Source organism: Mercenaria mercenaria, chromosome 1 (assembly GCF_021730395.1).
Source record: "Mercenaria mercenaria strain notata chromosome 1, MADL_Memer_1, whole genome shotgun sequence".
NCBI classification, from domain to species: Eukaryota; Metazoa; Mollusca; class Bivalvia; order Venerida; family Veneridae; genus Mercenaria; species Mercenaria mercenaria.
In genome coordinates this window covers 109,707,109-109,720,183 of record NC_069361.1, presented here as the reverse complement: position 1 = coordinate 109,720,183, position 13,075 = coordinate 109,707,109, and the positions used below count along the sequence as shown (strand labels likewise).

The 13,075-nt window shown below is 35.1% G+C and overlaps 1 protein-coding gene across 2 annotated transcripts in view; it reads right to left on the bottom strand.

Moving 5' to 3' along the window:
• Window positions 1-5,254: 5,254 nt before the first annotated feature.
• Window positions 5,255-13,075, bottom strand: part of LOC123526808 (acidic fibroblast growth factor intracellular-binding protein-like) — a 59,931-nt gene continuing 52,110 nt past the window's right edge. For both annotated transcript variants that reach the window (XM_045306058.2, XM_045306063.2), the window contains exon 11: window positions 5,255-7,721. In XM_045306058.2, coding sequence (XP_045161993.1) covers window positions 7,640-7,721 — 82 coding nt within the window. In that variant the 3' untranslated portion in view covers window positions 5,255-7,639. The remainder of the gene's footprint in view (window positions 7,722-13,075) is intronic.

Below are 13,075 nucleotides of genomic sequence, written 5' to 3'. Positions count from 1 at the left end.
TTTCTTTTCCGGTATTTCCCTATGGAATAAGTTGCCTGCTAGTATAGCACAGACTGAGAAATTACCTGTTTTTAAAACATTAGTAAAGAATTATTTACTAGACAGTTTAGCATAATTACTTTAATGTGTTTTAATAACTGTTTAATGTGTTTTAATAACTATTCATATGGCTTTCGATGTATGAACATTTTAACTTAAGCTCGCATTTTACTTTTTGATATGGTTGTGCAATTTCCATCTAGTCACATAATTCTTTAATTGATATAGTTGTGCAATTTCCATCTAGTCACATACTTCAATTTCCATCTAGTCACATAATTCTGTAAACTCTTTTATGCCTCTTTATGTCATGCCACCAACACAAAGGACCACAATGGAAATAAGAGTTTTCTCTTTTTTGTGTAATCCTTGGTGACAGTGTGCCTGTCATGGCTATTTATAATTTCATGTATGCATTATGTTATTATGTTGTATTTACTATACATGTTGTTTTTAATTTTCCATGTATGTGCACTCCTTACCGAAATAAATCTATCTATCTAATCTATTGTATTGTGTGATGTCCTTAAAATCCTTTTTTGACATCTTAAAGTCATAAAAGAACATCTCAGAATACATTTAATGATATAAAATGAAAAGGATATCAAAAAATAAATTTAAGATATCATAAAAAAGTGAATAAATAGTAAAACGGCATCCAATTATTGCGACTACTTCAGAACATTTAAGAACGTTGCCGAGGAGAAAGACGCCCAATACAGTACCCATAGCATCGACTAAACATATTTGTAGCAGTAATTCGGACTGCAAACAATTCTAGACACAAGTCACGTCCATAATTATGAATAACAAGCAGGTAGAGATGACAGTGAAGGAAAGTATCATCTATCTGGATGTGAATCAGTCATTTCTAATGCAGTTTTCTTGTCTTTTTCTGGAACAATGGATTGAACGAGCAATTTCCTGTAGATAAAGACGCCAGTAACGGTCAATAAAGATACCTGCATCCAAGCGAGGAACATCAGAAAAACTTAATTATTGTTAACCAGGTAAACATTATATGCCTGAGAAATCATTTCTAAAGGTTATTATATGACTTTATGGATGGGGGATTATTTTGAATTGTTTAGTATTTATCACAATTTAGTGGAAAGTATAGATAAACGTTGACACTAATCTAATGAAATAGCACTTCCATGACAAAGTGCATGTGTTGTTTCATACTTTCTGAATTCTATTAACAATTTAAAGAAAAGATTGATACGACAATTTTATTTACGTTTGGTAAGTGTATATATGTGCGTTCTAGACGAAAATGTTTTATTTATAAAGTGGGTTATAATGCTCGTGTTCAGTTGTTACAAGGGCTGACTAAATACGATGCCACTACATAGATATGAAATCAGACCCAAGTGTACAACTTATAATATACATAGGTTATTAATAGGGATACAGATTAATTGCCTAGACAACGTTACAAAACAAATTGCCATTGTCTGCAAAACTATGATAGAACAAAAATCGTTTCCATTCTCTTTCATCTAAGAATCATAAAACCTCGACTGATTACCAGGCAAGAAAGTCTCTTTCCTTCAATTATCCGCAGTATCAAATTTAATTTTCTAAAGAATAGCAATTAATTTGTCTTAATAGACAAACATTCTTGATACAGACATCGATGCTGATTTCAAAATCTCAAAGGATTCAGCGTAATAAAAAATGGGAAATCTCCCGTCAGTACAAGGTTTTACAGCCGTAAACTCGATGCTAGGAACAGAATTCTATATAGTTATTTTCCTGAACCTACGACAAAATACAAATGGAACCAAACTGTTACAGTGCTTTAATCATTTCCTTTAGTCTAGACCCCGGATAAATTATTACACTGAAAGGCTGAATGGTCTCAACTGCATGTACAAAATAAACTTAGTCTCACCCAGTATTTTATATATTCATGCTGATACAGGTCAGTGATGGAAATGATATCCTACAACAATTCTGCTGGTATTTCTTACTCGTGTTTCTGCCACTTTTAAAATCTTATGATAGTAAATATTTTTTCAAACGTATCTTCCTTTCCTGAAATGACATTAGGCTTTGCGCAAGGCCTATGGACAGCGGTCTAGCTTTCTGCTATGCCTTCAAAACTTTATTATGCTAGCCAATTATGTAGAAGCCACACGTTTTTTTTTCTGAATATGTGAATGATCTCACGTGTAAATCTTTTGCCGTGAAACAAGAAACGTCATTATATACCAGCAACGATTTGCTTTTCAAAAAGTCTATTAGATGTTCAATAGATACTTGATTACTTCTGATTTCCATCAATGACACGAGGACAAAGCTGGGATGGGATAAAAGAGACAATTTCTTTCTCTAGAAATTGATCTTGGGTTCTTTGGTGCAATTGGCATGCATTCGTAGACATGGTTAAGACAGTGGCTGATACATTAAGAGTACAGTTATGTGAACTTTGTGCCTTTATAATGCGCAAGGAAGTAATAGCTGTCGGAAGGTAACAGAATGATTCTCGTCTAAGCAAGACAGGTTGTTTTCTGATCGATCGTATTTTGTCTGGTTCTGTCTTAAAACACCTGATCGCCTTTCCTGGAAATTAAAAACAAGTACAATGTTGTGTGCGAAATAAATTTTCTGATTGTAAATATATACTTTCAGAGGGCGAGGTCGAGCGATGCAGATGACGGATGAGGCCTATCAACATTAATTAGTGCCATAAGCCACATGTGTATTTTGTTTGCCTCTATGATAATGAAAGCTTGTTAAATAACTTGGTACCCATTTGCATTTTTTTTTAGAAAATATGCCTTCTGCTGTTACAAAACAGATGAAATGAATTTTCTCAGTTTGACCGTCATATTCATTGAAACTATCGATGTCATCACTTTCTATAGAGGTCACCCCCATAACATATGTACTGTCACAATGAAGTTTGGTGTTTATACGCCCAAAATATATAAACCATTCTATTGGTTTTGGGTCAGTGAATCGAAGGTCAAGATCACAGGCACTTTACTTATTTTCAGGATGACTAAGCAACACTTGAAGAGAATCCCTATTCTTTTTTGGAGTCAATATGTCAAAGGTCAGGGTCACGGTGACCGAAAGACTGAACAAGAGCTGTCCGTAAGACAGCACGCTCGACTTTTCTCAGTGCTTGACTATGAATTAGAGCTTTGCCAGTAAAAACTTTATAAAACTTCAACCAAAAAAATGTAAAGGGGCATAATTCTGTCAAAATTCAATCAGAGTTAAGGGGATTGTTTCCTCTGGTGTAGACTTTGATAGTAAATAACTATTCTAAGTTTCAAGTCAATAGCTTTGATAGTAGCAGAGATATTTGACTTTATCAACAACTTTAACCAACGGCGGTGCCGACGCCGGAGCGGGTGAAATAGCTCTACTTTTTCTTCGAAAAGTCGAGCTAAAAAGGCTTCCAGACTTCATAAGGTATAAAGTTACAGCTTTCAAACTTCACACATTTATCGAGTACTACTAGAGGAAGACCCTATTTATTTGGTGGCTCAAACATCAAGGTCACAGGTAACTTGTTCGTTTCTGGGGCCCCAAGTCAGGAAGTACAATATACAGCTACGGCTTTCAAATTTTACATAATGACAAGTACCATTTGCGGAAGATCCCTTTTGATTTAAGGTTCAATGGCTCCCGTCCCACACGCATTGAATTCAATTTTTAATGACCATTTTTAACGCCCTGTACTATTCTGCTTGCGAACGGAAGCATTATACCTAGTTAGGAGGAGCTCTTGTTAAGTAGTACACTGGACACCAAATACGAAAGACAGATTTGACATTTGAACTCCATTCACGACCTGGACTTTTGACCTACTGACCCAGTTCATGCGTTCTGCACATCACATCATCACTCACCTATATGCTAATTTGTTCTTGCTTTTGTTTGTTTCCAAGGTTGAAATCAACACCTTGAATGGTTATTAAGTTATGCTCTTAACAGAAAGTATGACAGAAAAAGAGTTGTGACCTTGACCTTTGACCTACCGACCCTGTTCATAAGCTTTGCATATCGTCTCATCACCATCTACCTATACATGAAGTTTACCTTGAATGGTTATTAGTTATGCTGCGGACAGGAAATACGAGTGTTAAAATTGACCTTTAAGCTCATTTTTTTACCTTGACCTTTGACCTACTAACCCGGTTCATGCGTTCTGCACACCGTCATCTACAACGATAGACAACTTTGACCTTTTTAGCTCCGTAAATGACCTTTGACATACCGACCCGGACTGGGAATGAGGTAAGTGTATACATGGGAATAAGGTAACGTCTGTGCATTCTAATTGGTCAGTCATGTAAACAAACCCAAGAAGTGATTATTTTTTTTAAAATTGAGATTATTTACTACATTTACAGTATTTCCTTATACATTTTGACAAAATTTGCTACATTTTATGTGTATTGAAAAAACGTTTTATGAAACAAATTTCTCCCACCATGCCAACAATGTACACAGGGGGTCATCTCATTCACACGAAAATTACTTAAATAAAGTCCGATATTTTGGTAGAACTAGGATAGTTCTTGAAAAACATGTAATTAGATATACACGTTTCGATTTATGGGTCATACACATATTGGAATACCAAGAGACAATCGTTTTTTGTATACACTGCGATAACATAATTGAGTGTGAATACCATTTCCTCTTAAAATGTCCAATCTACGAAAATCTACATTTAAAGTACATACCTAAACAATACTGGGAACATGCAAGTTTGCATAAATTTAATATGCTAATGTCATGTAAAAATGAAGATATGTTACGTAGTTTAGCCATGTTTATATATTATGCTTTTAAGCTTCGGTCTGAGATAATAGTTTAGATATGTAAATATATCAGTATATTTATGTTATTTGATAAAGTATGTGCCATTGTATGTATTACTTAGTTACATAATGAACATTCTAACATGCTGTCATGACAACTTGATAAATTGTATATTTGTATATACGTGTATGGGCCGGTGGCCTTAATGCAAATAAACTGAACATGGACATGAACACGCCATAGTGTTATAATGTAAGTCTATGGGAAAAGAATTGGTGGTCTCTAACCTTATACAATACATCAGTTTTTCCAGAATGAGCACATCAAAGGCTGATGGCCCTAAATTGTGTTTTGAGAGCATTTTTAAGAGGAAAATATTCCAAATACTGGCCTAAATAATTTTTACAAAAATCAGAAAAACTACAAATTTTTACTTTACAGAACCTTTATTTTCAAATAAATCAGTAATTATTACAATAAAAAGATAAAATGTTAAAGCAACACAGTAAAGCTTCTGATAAATGACCAATGGAATGCATGTTTTCTAAACATACTGATCAGTACCTATGGTCCCTTCAAGCATTCCAACATATATGCTGTCAGATAAAAAGGAAACACAAGTATAATTGCACAGTATAATAGCCCTTTCACAGTGTCTGCAAAATACTGTAAAACAATTATCGTTACTCTGGGGAGGGGGGGGGGGGTTACTTTTCATAGATTTCATGTTGTTTCAGCCTACAAATTAAATCCCAACAAGAAAACAAGAGGACCATGATGGTCCTGAATCGCTCACCTCTTCCCACATGACCAAGTTTTGAGTATGACGTCGTTTTTTCTATTATTTGACATAGTGACCTAGTTTTTGAGCTTATGTGACCCAGTTTTGAAGTTGACCTAGATATTATCAAGATAAAAATTCCGACCAATTTTCATGAAGATCCACTGAAAAATATGGTCTCTAGAGAGGTCAAAAGGTTTTTTTATTATTTGACCTATTGACCTAGTTTTCGAAGGTACGTGACCCTGTTTTGAACTTTACCTAGATATCATCAAGGTGAACATTCTCACTAATTTTCATGAAGATCTCATGAAAAATATGGCCTCTAGAGAGGTCACAAGGTTTTTCTATTGTTATACCTACTGGCCTAATTTTTGACCGCACGTGACCCAGTTTCGAAACTGACCAAGATATCATCAAGGTGAACAATCAGATCAATTTTCATAAAGATCCATTGAAAAATATGGCCTCTAGAGAGGTCACAAGGTTTTTCTATTATTTGACCTACTGACCTAGTTTTTGATGGCACGTGACCCACTTTCAAACTTGACCTAGATATCATCAAGGTGAACATTCTGACCAATTTTCATGAAGATCTCATGAAATATATGGCCTCTAGAGAGGTCACAAGGTTTTTCTATTTTTAGACCTACTGACCTAGTTTTTGATGGCACGTGACCCAGTTTCGAAACTGACCAAGATATCATCAAGGTGAACAATCAGAACAATTTTCATGAAGATCCATTGAAAAATATGGCCTCTAGAGAGGTCACAAGGTTTTTCTATTATTTGACCTACTGACCTAGTTTTTGACGGCACGTGACCCACTTTCAAATCTGACCTAGACATCATCAAGATGAACATTCAGACCAACTTTCATACAGATCCCATGAAAAATATGGCCTTTAGAGAGGTCACAAGGTTTTTCTATTATTTGACCTACTGACCTAGTTTTTGATGGCACGTGATCCACTTTCAACCTTGACCTAGATATCATCAAGATAAACGTTCTGATTAATTTTCATGAAGATCTTGTGTAATATATGGCCTCTAGAGAGGTCACAAGGTTTTTCTATTTTTAGACCTACTGACCTAGTTTTTGACCGCATGTGACCCAGTTTCGCCCTTGACCTAGATATTATCGAGGTGAACATTCTGACCAATTCACATGAAGATCTTGTGAAATATATGGCCTCTAGAGAGGTCACAAGGTTTTTCAATTTTTGGACCTACTGACCTAGTTTTTGACGGCACGTGACCCAGTTTCGAACTTGACCTAGATATCATCAAGATGAACATTCTGACCAACTTTCATAAAGATCCCATGAAAAATGTGACCTCTGGAGTGGTCACAAGCAAAAGTTTACAGACGCACGCACGCACGGACGGACGCACGCAAGGACGGACGACGGACACCACATGATCACAAAAGCTCACCTTGTCACTTTGTGACAGGTGAGCTAAAAACATTCCATTTATGTCATTCTTAAAATTTGAAATCAACATATTCATGTCCTCAAGAAATGGTTGTTTTTGCCAAATCCATTTATGACATTTAATGCCCACAAAATTAAATTATTTTACAGTAACAGATGCACAAGAACAGGGGGTGTTCTACATCTGTCTTTAATACCAATAAAGGTGATCAGCAGAAAGTAAATGCATGAACTTCATCACCAACTTCTAAAATACATACATTGCAATTTTCTAATGGACCAGCAGTTTAAGAATGAATTGTTGCACAGCTGAGGAAACACAATGCTACAGTTTGATTAATGTGTTTTCACAGTCTCTTGAAAAATAACATGAGAAGTAACAACAGGATTCAACATAAAAATCTGAGCTTGGCAACCAGTCTCCGAATACAACTTGAAACCTTGCCATTGGTTAATTGTTAGATTCACCTCAGAATCAACCAATCAAATGCTGAAGATCTTAGACTGGTTTTAAAACTCATTTGAAATATCGTTGGACACAGCTATACATTTGACAAGGCTTCGTAAATGAACATGAAGAATAATGGTTGCACAGTTAGTTACGGTACATCTTTAGGCAACATTTGGTGAAGGTGTTCATATATCTCTCCCATACTGTAACCAGGTTTGGTAAAGTTCTGAAATCAAAGTTAACAGGAAATATTTAGCATCAAAGGTAACATAAAATATTCAGCGATAAAGTAAATATGAAATGTGCAGCAACTGAATTCAAATACGAACAGATTACTGTCTTAACACATTGAAATGTTGTGGAAACTGGACCACAGACTTAATCCTCATATCAGATGTGACAACAAATCAATTGGCACCAAAAAGGAATTTATTTAATTCTTCAATTACCTTGCGAATGACTTGAAATTACACAATAAATATACAAGAGGATAAACATTACTTAAATTTTACTGTCACTGTTCATACAGAATTCTAGTGATTTTAAAGGACTTCAAGTATTAACTTTACTTTTCAAGGACTATTTTTCTCCAAACAGTGTCTTGTAAAACTTAGTTCCAACAACTTTATCAGCTACTTCCAAAACAGTGTTACAATAAAAATTGCATTTTGTTAAGTGTAATACAAGGAACCGGTAAAACCGAATGATGCTCCCTGATGCATGTGCTTGTCCCAATATGCGGAATAACGTATTAGAAACAAACACAAGAGCTGTCGGAGGACAGCAACGCTCGACTATTCAACAGCCTTGTCAATTGAATGAATACAAAAGTTGAAAAAGGGACATAATTTTGTAAAATGCAAAGTAGAGGTATTGACCCTCTGTACTGCATGTCATATCATGACAGTGAACAAGTGTGTGAAGTTTCAATCCTTTCCAATTTGTGGATACTGAGATACCAGCTTACATACAAAAACTTAACAAAAAACTGCTAAGTCAAAGGGGCATAATTTTGTAAAAATGCCAAGTAGAGTTATGGAACCTTCACAGTGCATGTTAAATCATGACAGTGAACAAGTGTGTGAAGTTTCAATCCATTCCAATTAGTGGATACTGAGATATCAGATTACATACAAAAATTTAACCAAAAACTGCTAAGTCGAAAAAGGGGCATAATTTTGAAAAAAAAAGAGAGTAGAGTTATGGGACCTGCTTAGTGCATGTCAGATCATGACAGTGAACAAGTATGTGAAGTTTCAATCCATTCCCATTAGTAAGTACTGAGATACCAGCTTACATACAAAACCTTAACCAAAAATTTCTAAGTCGAAAAAGGGGCATAATTTTGTAAAAAAGCAAAATAGAGTTATGGAACCTGTGCAATGTAGATCAGTTCATCACAGTGAATAAGTGTGTGAAGTTTCAATCCATTCCCACAAGTGGTTACTGAGTTACCAGCTTACATACAAAACCTTAACCAAAAATTTCTAAGTCGAAAAAGGGGCATAATTTTGTAAAAAAGCAAAATAGAGTTATGGAACCTGTGCAATGTAAGTCAGTTTGTCACAGTGATTAAGTGTGTGAAGTTTCAATCCATTCCCACAAGACTTAGTGGTTACTGAGATACCAGCTTACATACAAAACCTTAACCAAAATCGGGACGCGGACGCGGACGCCGACGCATGGGCGAGTCCAATAGCTCACTATTCTATGAATAGTCGAGCTAAAAAAATGGAGATAATAAAAAGAAGAAAATTGATTAAAGGGAGATAATTAAGCAAGGGACATCTCATTAAGTGTAATTTTGCCTCTATCATTTTGTGCAGTTTCAATGAAATGCCATTAATACTTCTCAAGTAATGCTCTGGATAAGACTTATTTTGTATAATAAAGGGAGATAATTCAAAAACTAGGTAAAGTAGAGTTATGGTTCTTTGACAATGCACTTCCCGTCAATGGCCTCTATCATTTTGTGAAGTTTCAATGAAATGCTATTAATACATTCCAAGTAATGCTCCGGACAAGCCTTTTTTGTATAATGAAGGGAGATAATTAAAACAAGAGGGCCAAGATGGCCCTAGGTCGCTCACCTAAGAAGCACTCCATAACAGTGTGAAACATGTTTGACCTAGTGATTTCATGGAAACAAATATTCTGACCAATTTTCATTAAGATTGGACAAAAAAATTGGTCTCTTGCGATAAAACAAGCATTTTCTTAGATATGACCTAGTTTTTGACCCTAGATGACCCATGTTCAAACTCGACCTAGATTTTATCAAGGCAATCATTCTGACCAAAATTCATGAAGATCAATTGAAAAATACAGCCTCTATCACATACACAAGTTTTTTCTTTGATTTGACCAAGTGACCTAGTTTTTGATCTCAGATGACCCATATTCAAATTTGACCTAGATTTCATTAAGGCAATCATCCTGACCAAAATTCATAAAAATCAATTGAAAAAAAACAGTCTCTATCGCATACACAAGATTTTTCCTTAATTTGACCTGGTTACCTAGTTTTTGACCTCAGATAATCCATATTCAAAATTGACCTAGATTACATCAAGGCAATCACTCTGACAAAATTTCATGAAGATCAATTGAAAAATACAGCCTCTATTGCATAAACAATGTTTTTCTTCGATTTGACCTAGTGACCTAGTTTTTAACCCCAGATGACCCATTTTCGAACTCGGCCTAGATTTTATCAAGGTAATCATTCTGGCTAAATTTCATGAAGATCAGTTGAAAAATACAGCCTCTATTGCATACACAAGGTTTTTCTTTGATTTGACCTAGTGACCTAGTTTTTGACCCCAGATGATCCATTTTCGAACTTGGTCTAAATTTCATCACGGTAATCATTCTGACCAAATTTCATGAAGATCAATTGAAAAATACATTCTCTATCGCATACACAAGGTTTTTCCTTGATTTAACCTAGTGACCTAGTTTTTGACCTGAGATGACCCGTTTTCAAACTTGGCCTAGATTTTATCAAGGTAATCATTCTGACCAAAATTCATGAAGATCAATTGAAAAATACTGCCTCTATCGCATACACAAGGCTTTTCTTTGATTTGAATTAGTGACCTAGTTTTTGACCTGAGATGACCCATTTTCAAACTCAGCCTAGATATCATCAAGGCAATCATTCTGACCAACATTCATGAAGATCAATTGAAAAATACAGCCTCTATCGCATACACAAGGTTTTTCTTTGATTTGACCTAGTGACCTAGTTTTTGACCCGAGATGACCCATTTTCGAACTCGGCCTAGATTTCATCAGTTATCATTCTGACTAATATTCATGAAGAAGAATTGAAAAATACAGCCTCTATCGCATACACAAGGTTTTTCTTTGATTTGACCTAATAACCTAGTTTTTGACCCGAGATGACCCATTTTCAAACTCGGCTTAGATTTCATCAAGGTTATCATTCTGACCAATATTCATGAAGATTAATTGAAAAATACTACCTCTATTGCATACACAAGGTTTTTCTTTGATTCGACCTAGTGACCTAGTTTTTGACCCGAGATGACCCATTTTCGAACTCGGCCTAGATTTCATCAAGGCAATCATTCTGACTAATATTCATAAAGATCAATTGAAAAATACAGCCTCTATCGCATACACAAAGTTTTTCTTTGATTTGACCTAATGACCTAGTTTTTGACCCGAAATGACCCATTTTCAAACTCGGCCTAGATTTCATCAAGGTTATCATTCTGACCAATATTCATGAAGATTAATTGAAAAATACAGTCTCTATCGTATACACAAGGTTTTTCTTTGATTTGACCTAGTGACCTAGTTTTTGACCCGAGATGACCCATTTTCGAACTCGGCCTAGATTTCATAAAGGTTATCATTCTGACCAATATTCATGAAGATTAATTGAAAAATACAGCCTCTATCGCATAACAAGCTAAATGTTGACAGACAGACGACAGACGACGGACATCGAGCGATCAGAAAAACTCACCTGAGCATTGCTCAGGTGAGCTAAAAACTAGGTAAGAAAGAGTTATGGTTCTTTGACACTGCACTTCCTGTCAATGGCCTCTATCATTTTGTGAAGTTTCAATGAAAAGCCATTAATACTTTTCAAGTAATGCTCTGGACAAGCCTTATTTTGTATAATAAAGGGAGATAGTTCCAAAACTAGGTAAGGTAGAGTTATGATTCTTTAACAGTGCATTTTGTCTCAATGGCCTCTATGATTATGTGAAGTTTCAACCAAATGCCATTAATACTTTTCAAGTTATACTCAGGACAAAAGTGTGACGGACAGACGTACGGAAGGACGGAAAAAGTGGCAACTATATGCTCGCCCTTTGGGGAGCATAAAAAGGCCATTTATGACACTGTGTCAATAAGGGACTTCGTTTCATCTTTTTGTCTATTTTATTTTTAAAATTATTCTTTCCACAACATAAGTTGCTGATAAAATATTTTTCAATGACTTTTCAGTGAAAATCGAGCACTTCACAATTTTCAGATGTTTTAGGCTGTCATTTTCAAGGACTAGCATCAAAATCAATGACTTCTCATGGTTTGTATGGATCCTGTAATTACACAACCTTCAAACAAGGTGATGATTTATTGTTAAACCAAAACTATTTAAACCAATTTTTAAAATTAACTAGAAGATGCTTTTGTAGAAAAGTGCATGTCTCCCCCAATGCATAGTTGTATAGGCAAGAAGTCAATAGGGGACAGGAGCAAAAGTCAAAGAGACACTGTGGGGGGAGACAAAATTCTAGCATATGATGCAGAGTTAAAACCATATTTTGTAGTAGATACTGAAGAAATGGTCAATTCAAGGAGAAACATTTTACAAGACATGTCTTCATTCCTGTCCTTTCCTTAATATCATGTTAACTTGTTGTTGTAATTGTACAAATCTATGTAATGTACTCTTGGGAATAAATATGTTTAAACTAAATGGTCAAATGCTTTACTCATTCTTCAAAGATTTTATTCACAGTATGACTTTATGTATAATAATCAAATGGCATTAACTAAGTGAAACAAGAGCTGTCGGATGACAGCGCGCTCGACTATTCGAAGAATTGATTGAAGAATGGGGTCAAAATATTTCCATAGTTTTTCAGACTAAACAAAAAAATGGATTAAACAAAAAATGTTCCTATATTTGTGGATATCGATTAGTCTTGCACTAACTGGCAATGTGTGACCATGATGGCAAATATGTTAAGTTATATGTCTGGCAAAACATGGACTTATATGAAAAATTTAACTAATTTCCAAGTCCAAAAAGGGCCATAATTCAGTCAAAATAGTTGACAGAGTTATGTACTCTTGCCTAGAGATGGAAATCATGTTGATAAACTAGTGTTAAAAGTTTCAAAGCCACAGTTCAAATAGTTTTGACAAAACGCTGACTTGTTAAAAAAAACTGAACAAATTTCAAAGTCCAAAAAGGGCCATAATTCAGTCAAAATAGTTGTCAGAGTTATGTACTCTTGCCTACAGATGGAAATCATAATGATAAACAAGTGTTTAAAGTTTAAAAGCCAAAATGTCAAATAGTCTTGACAAAAC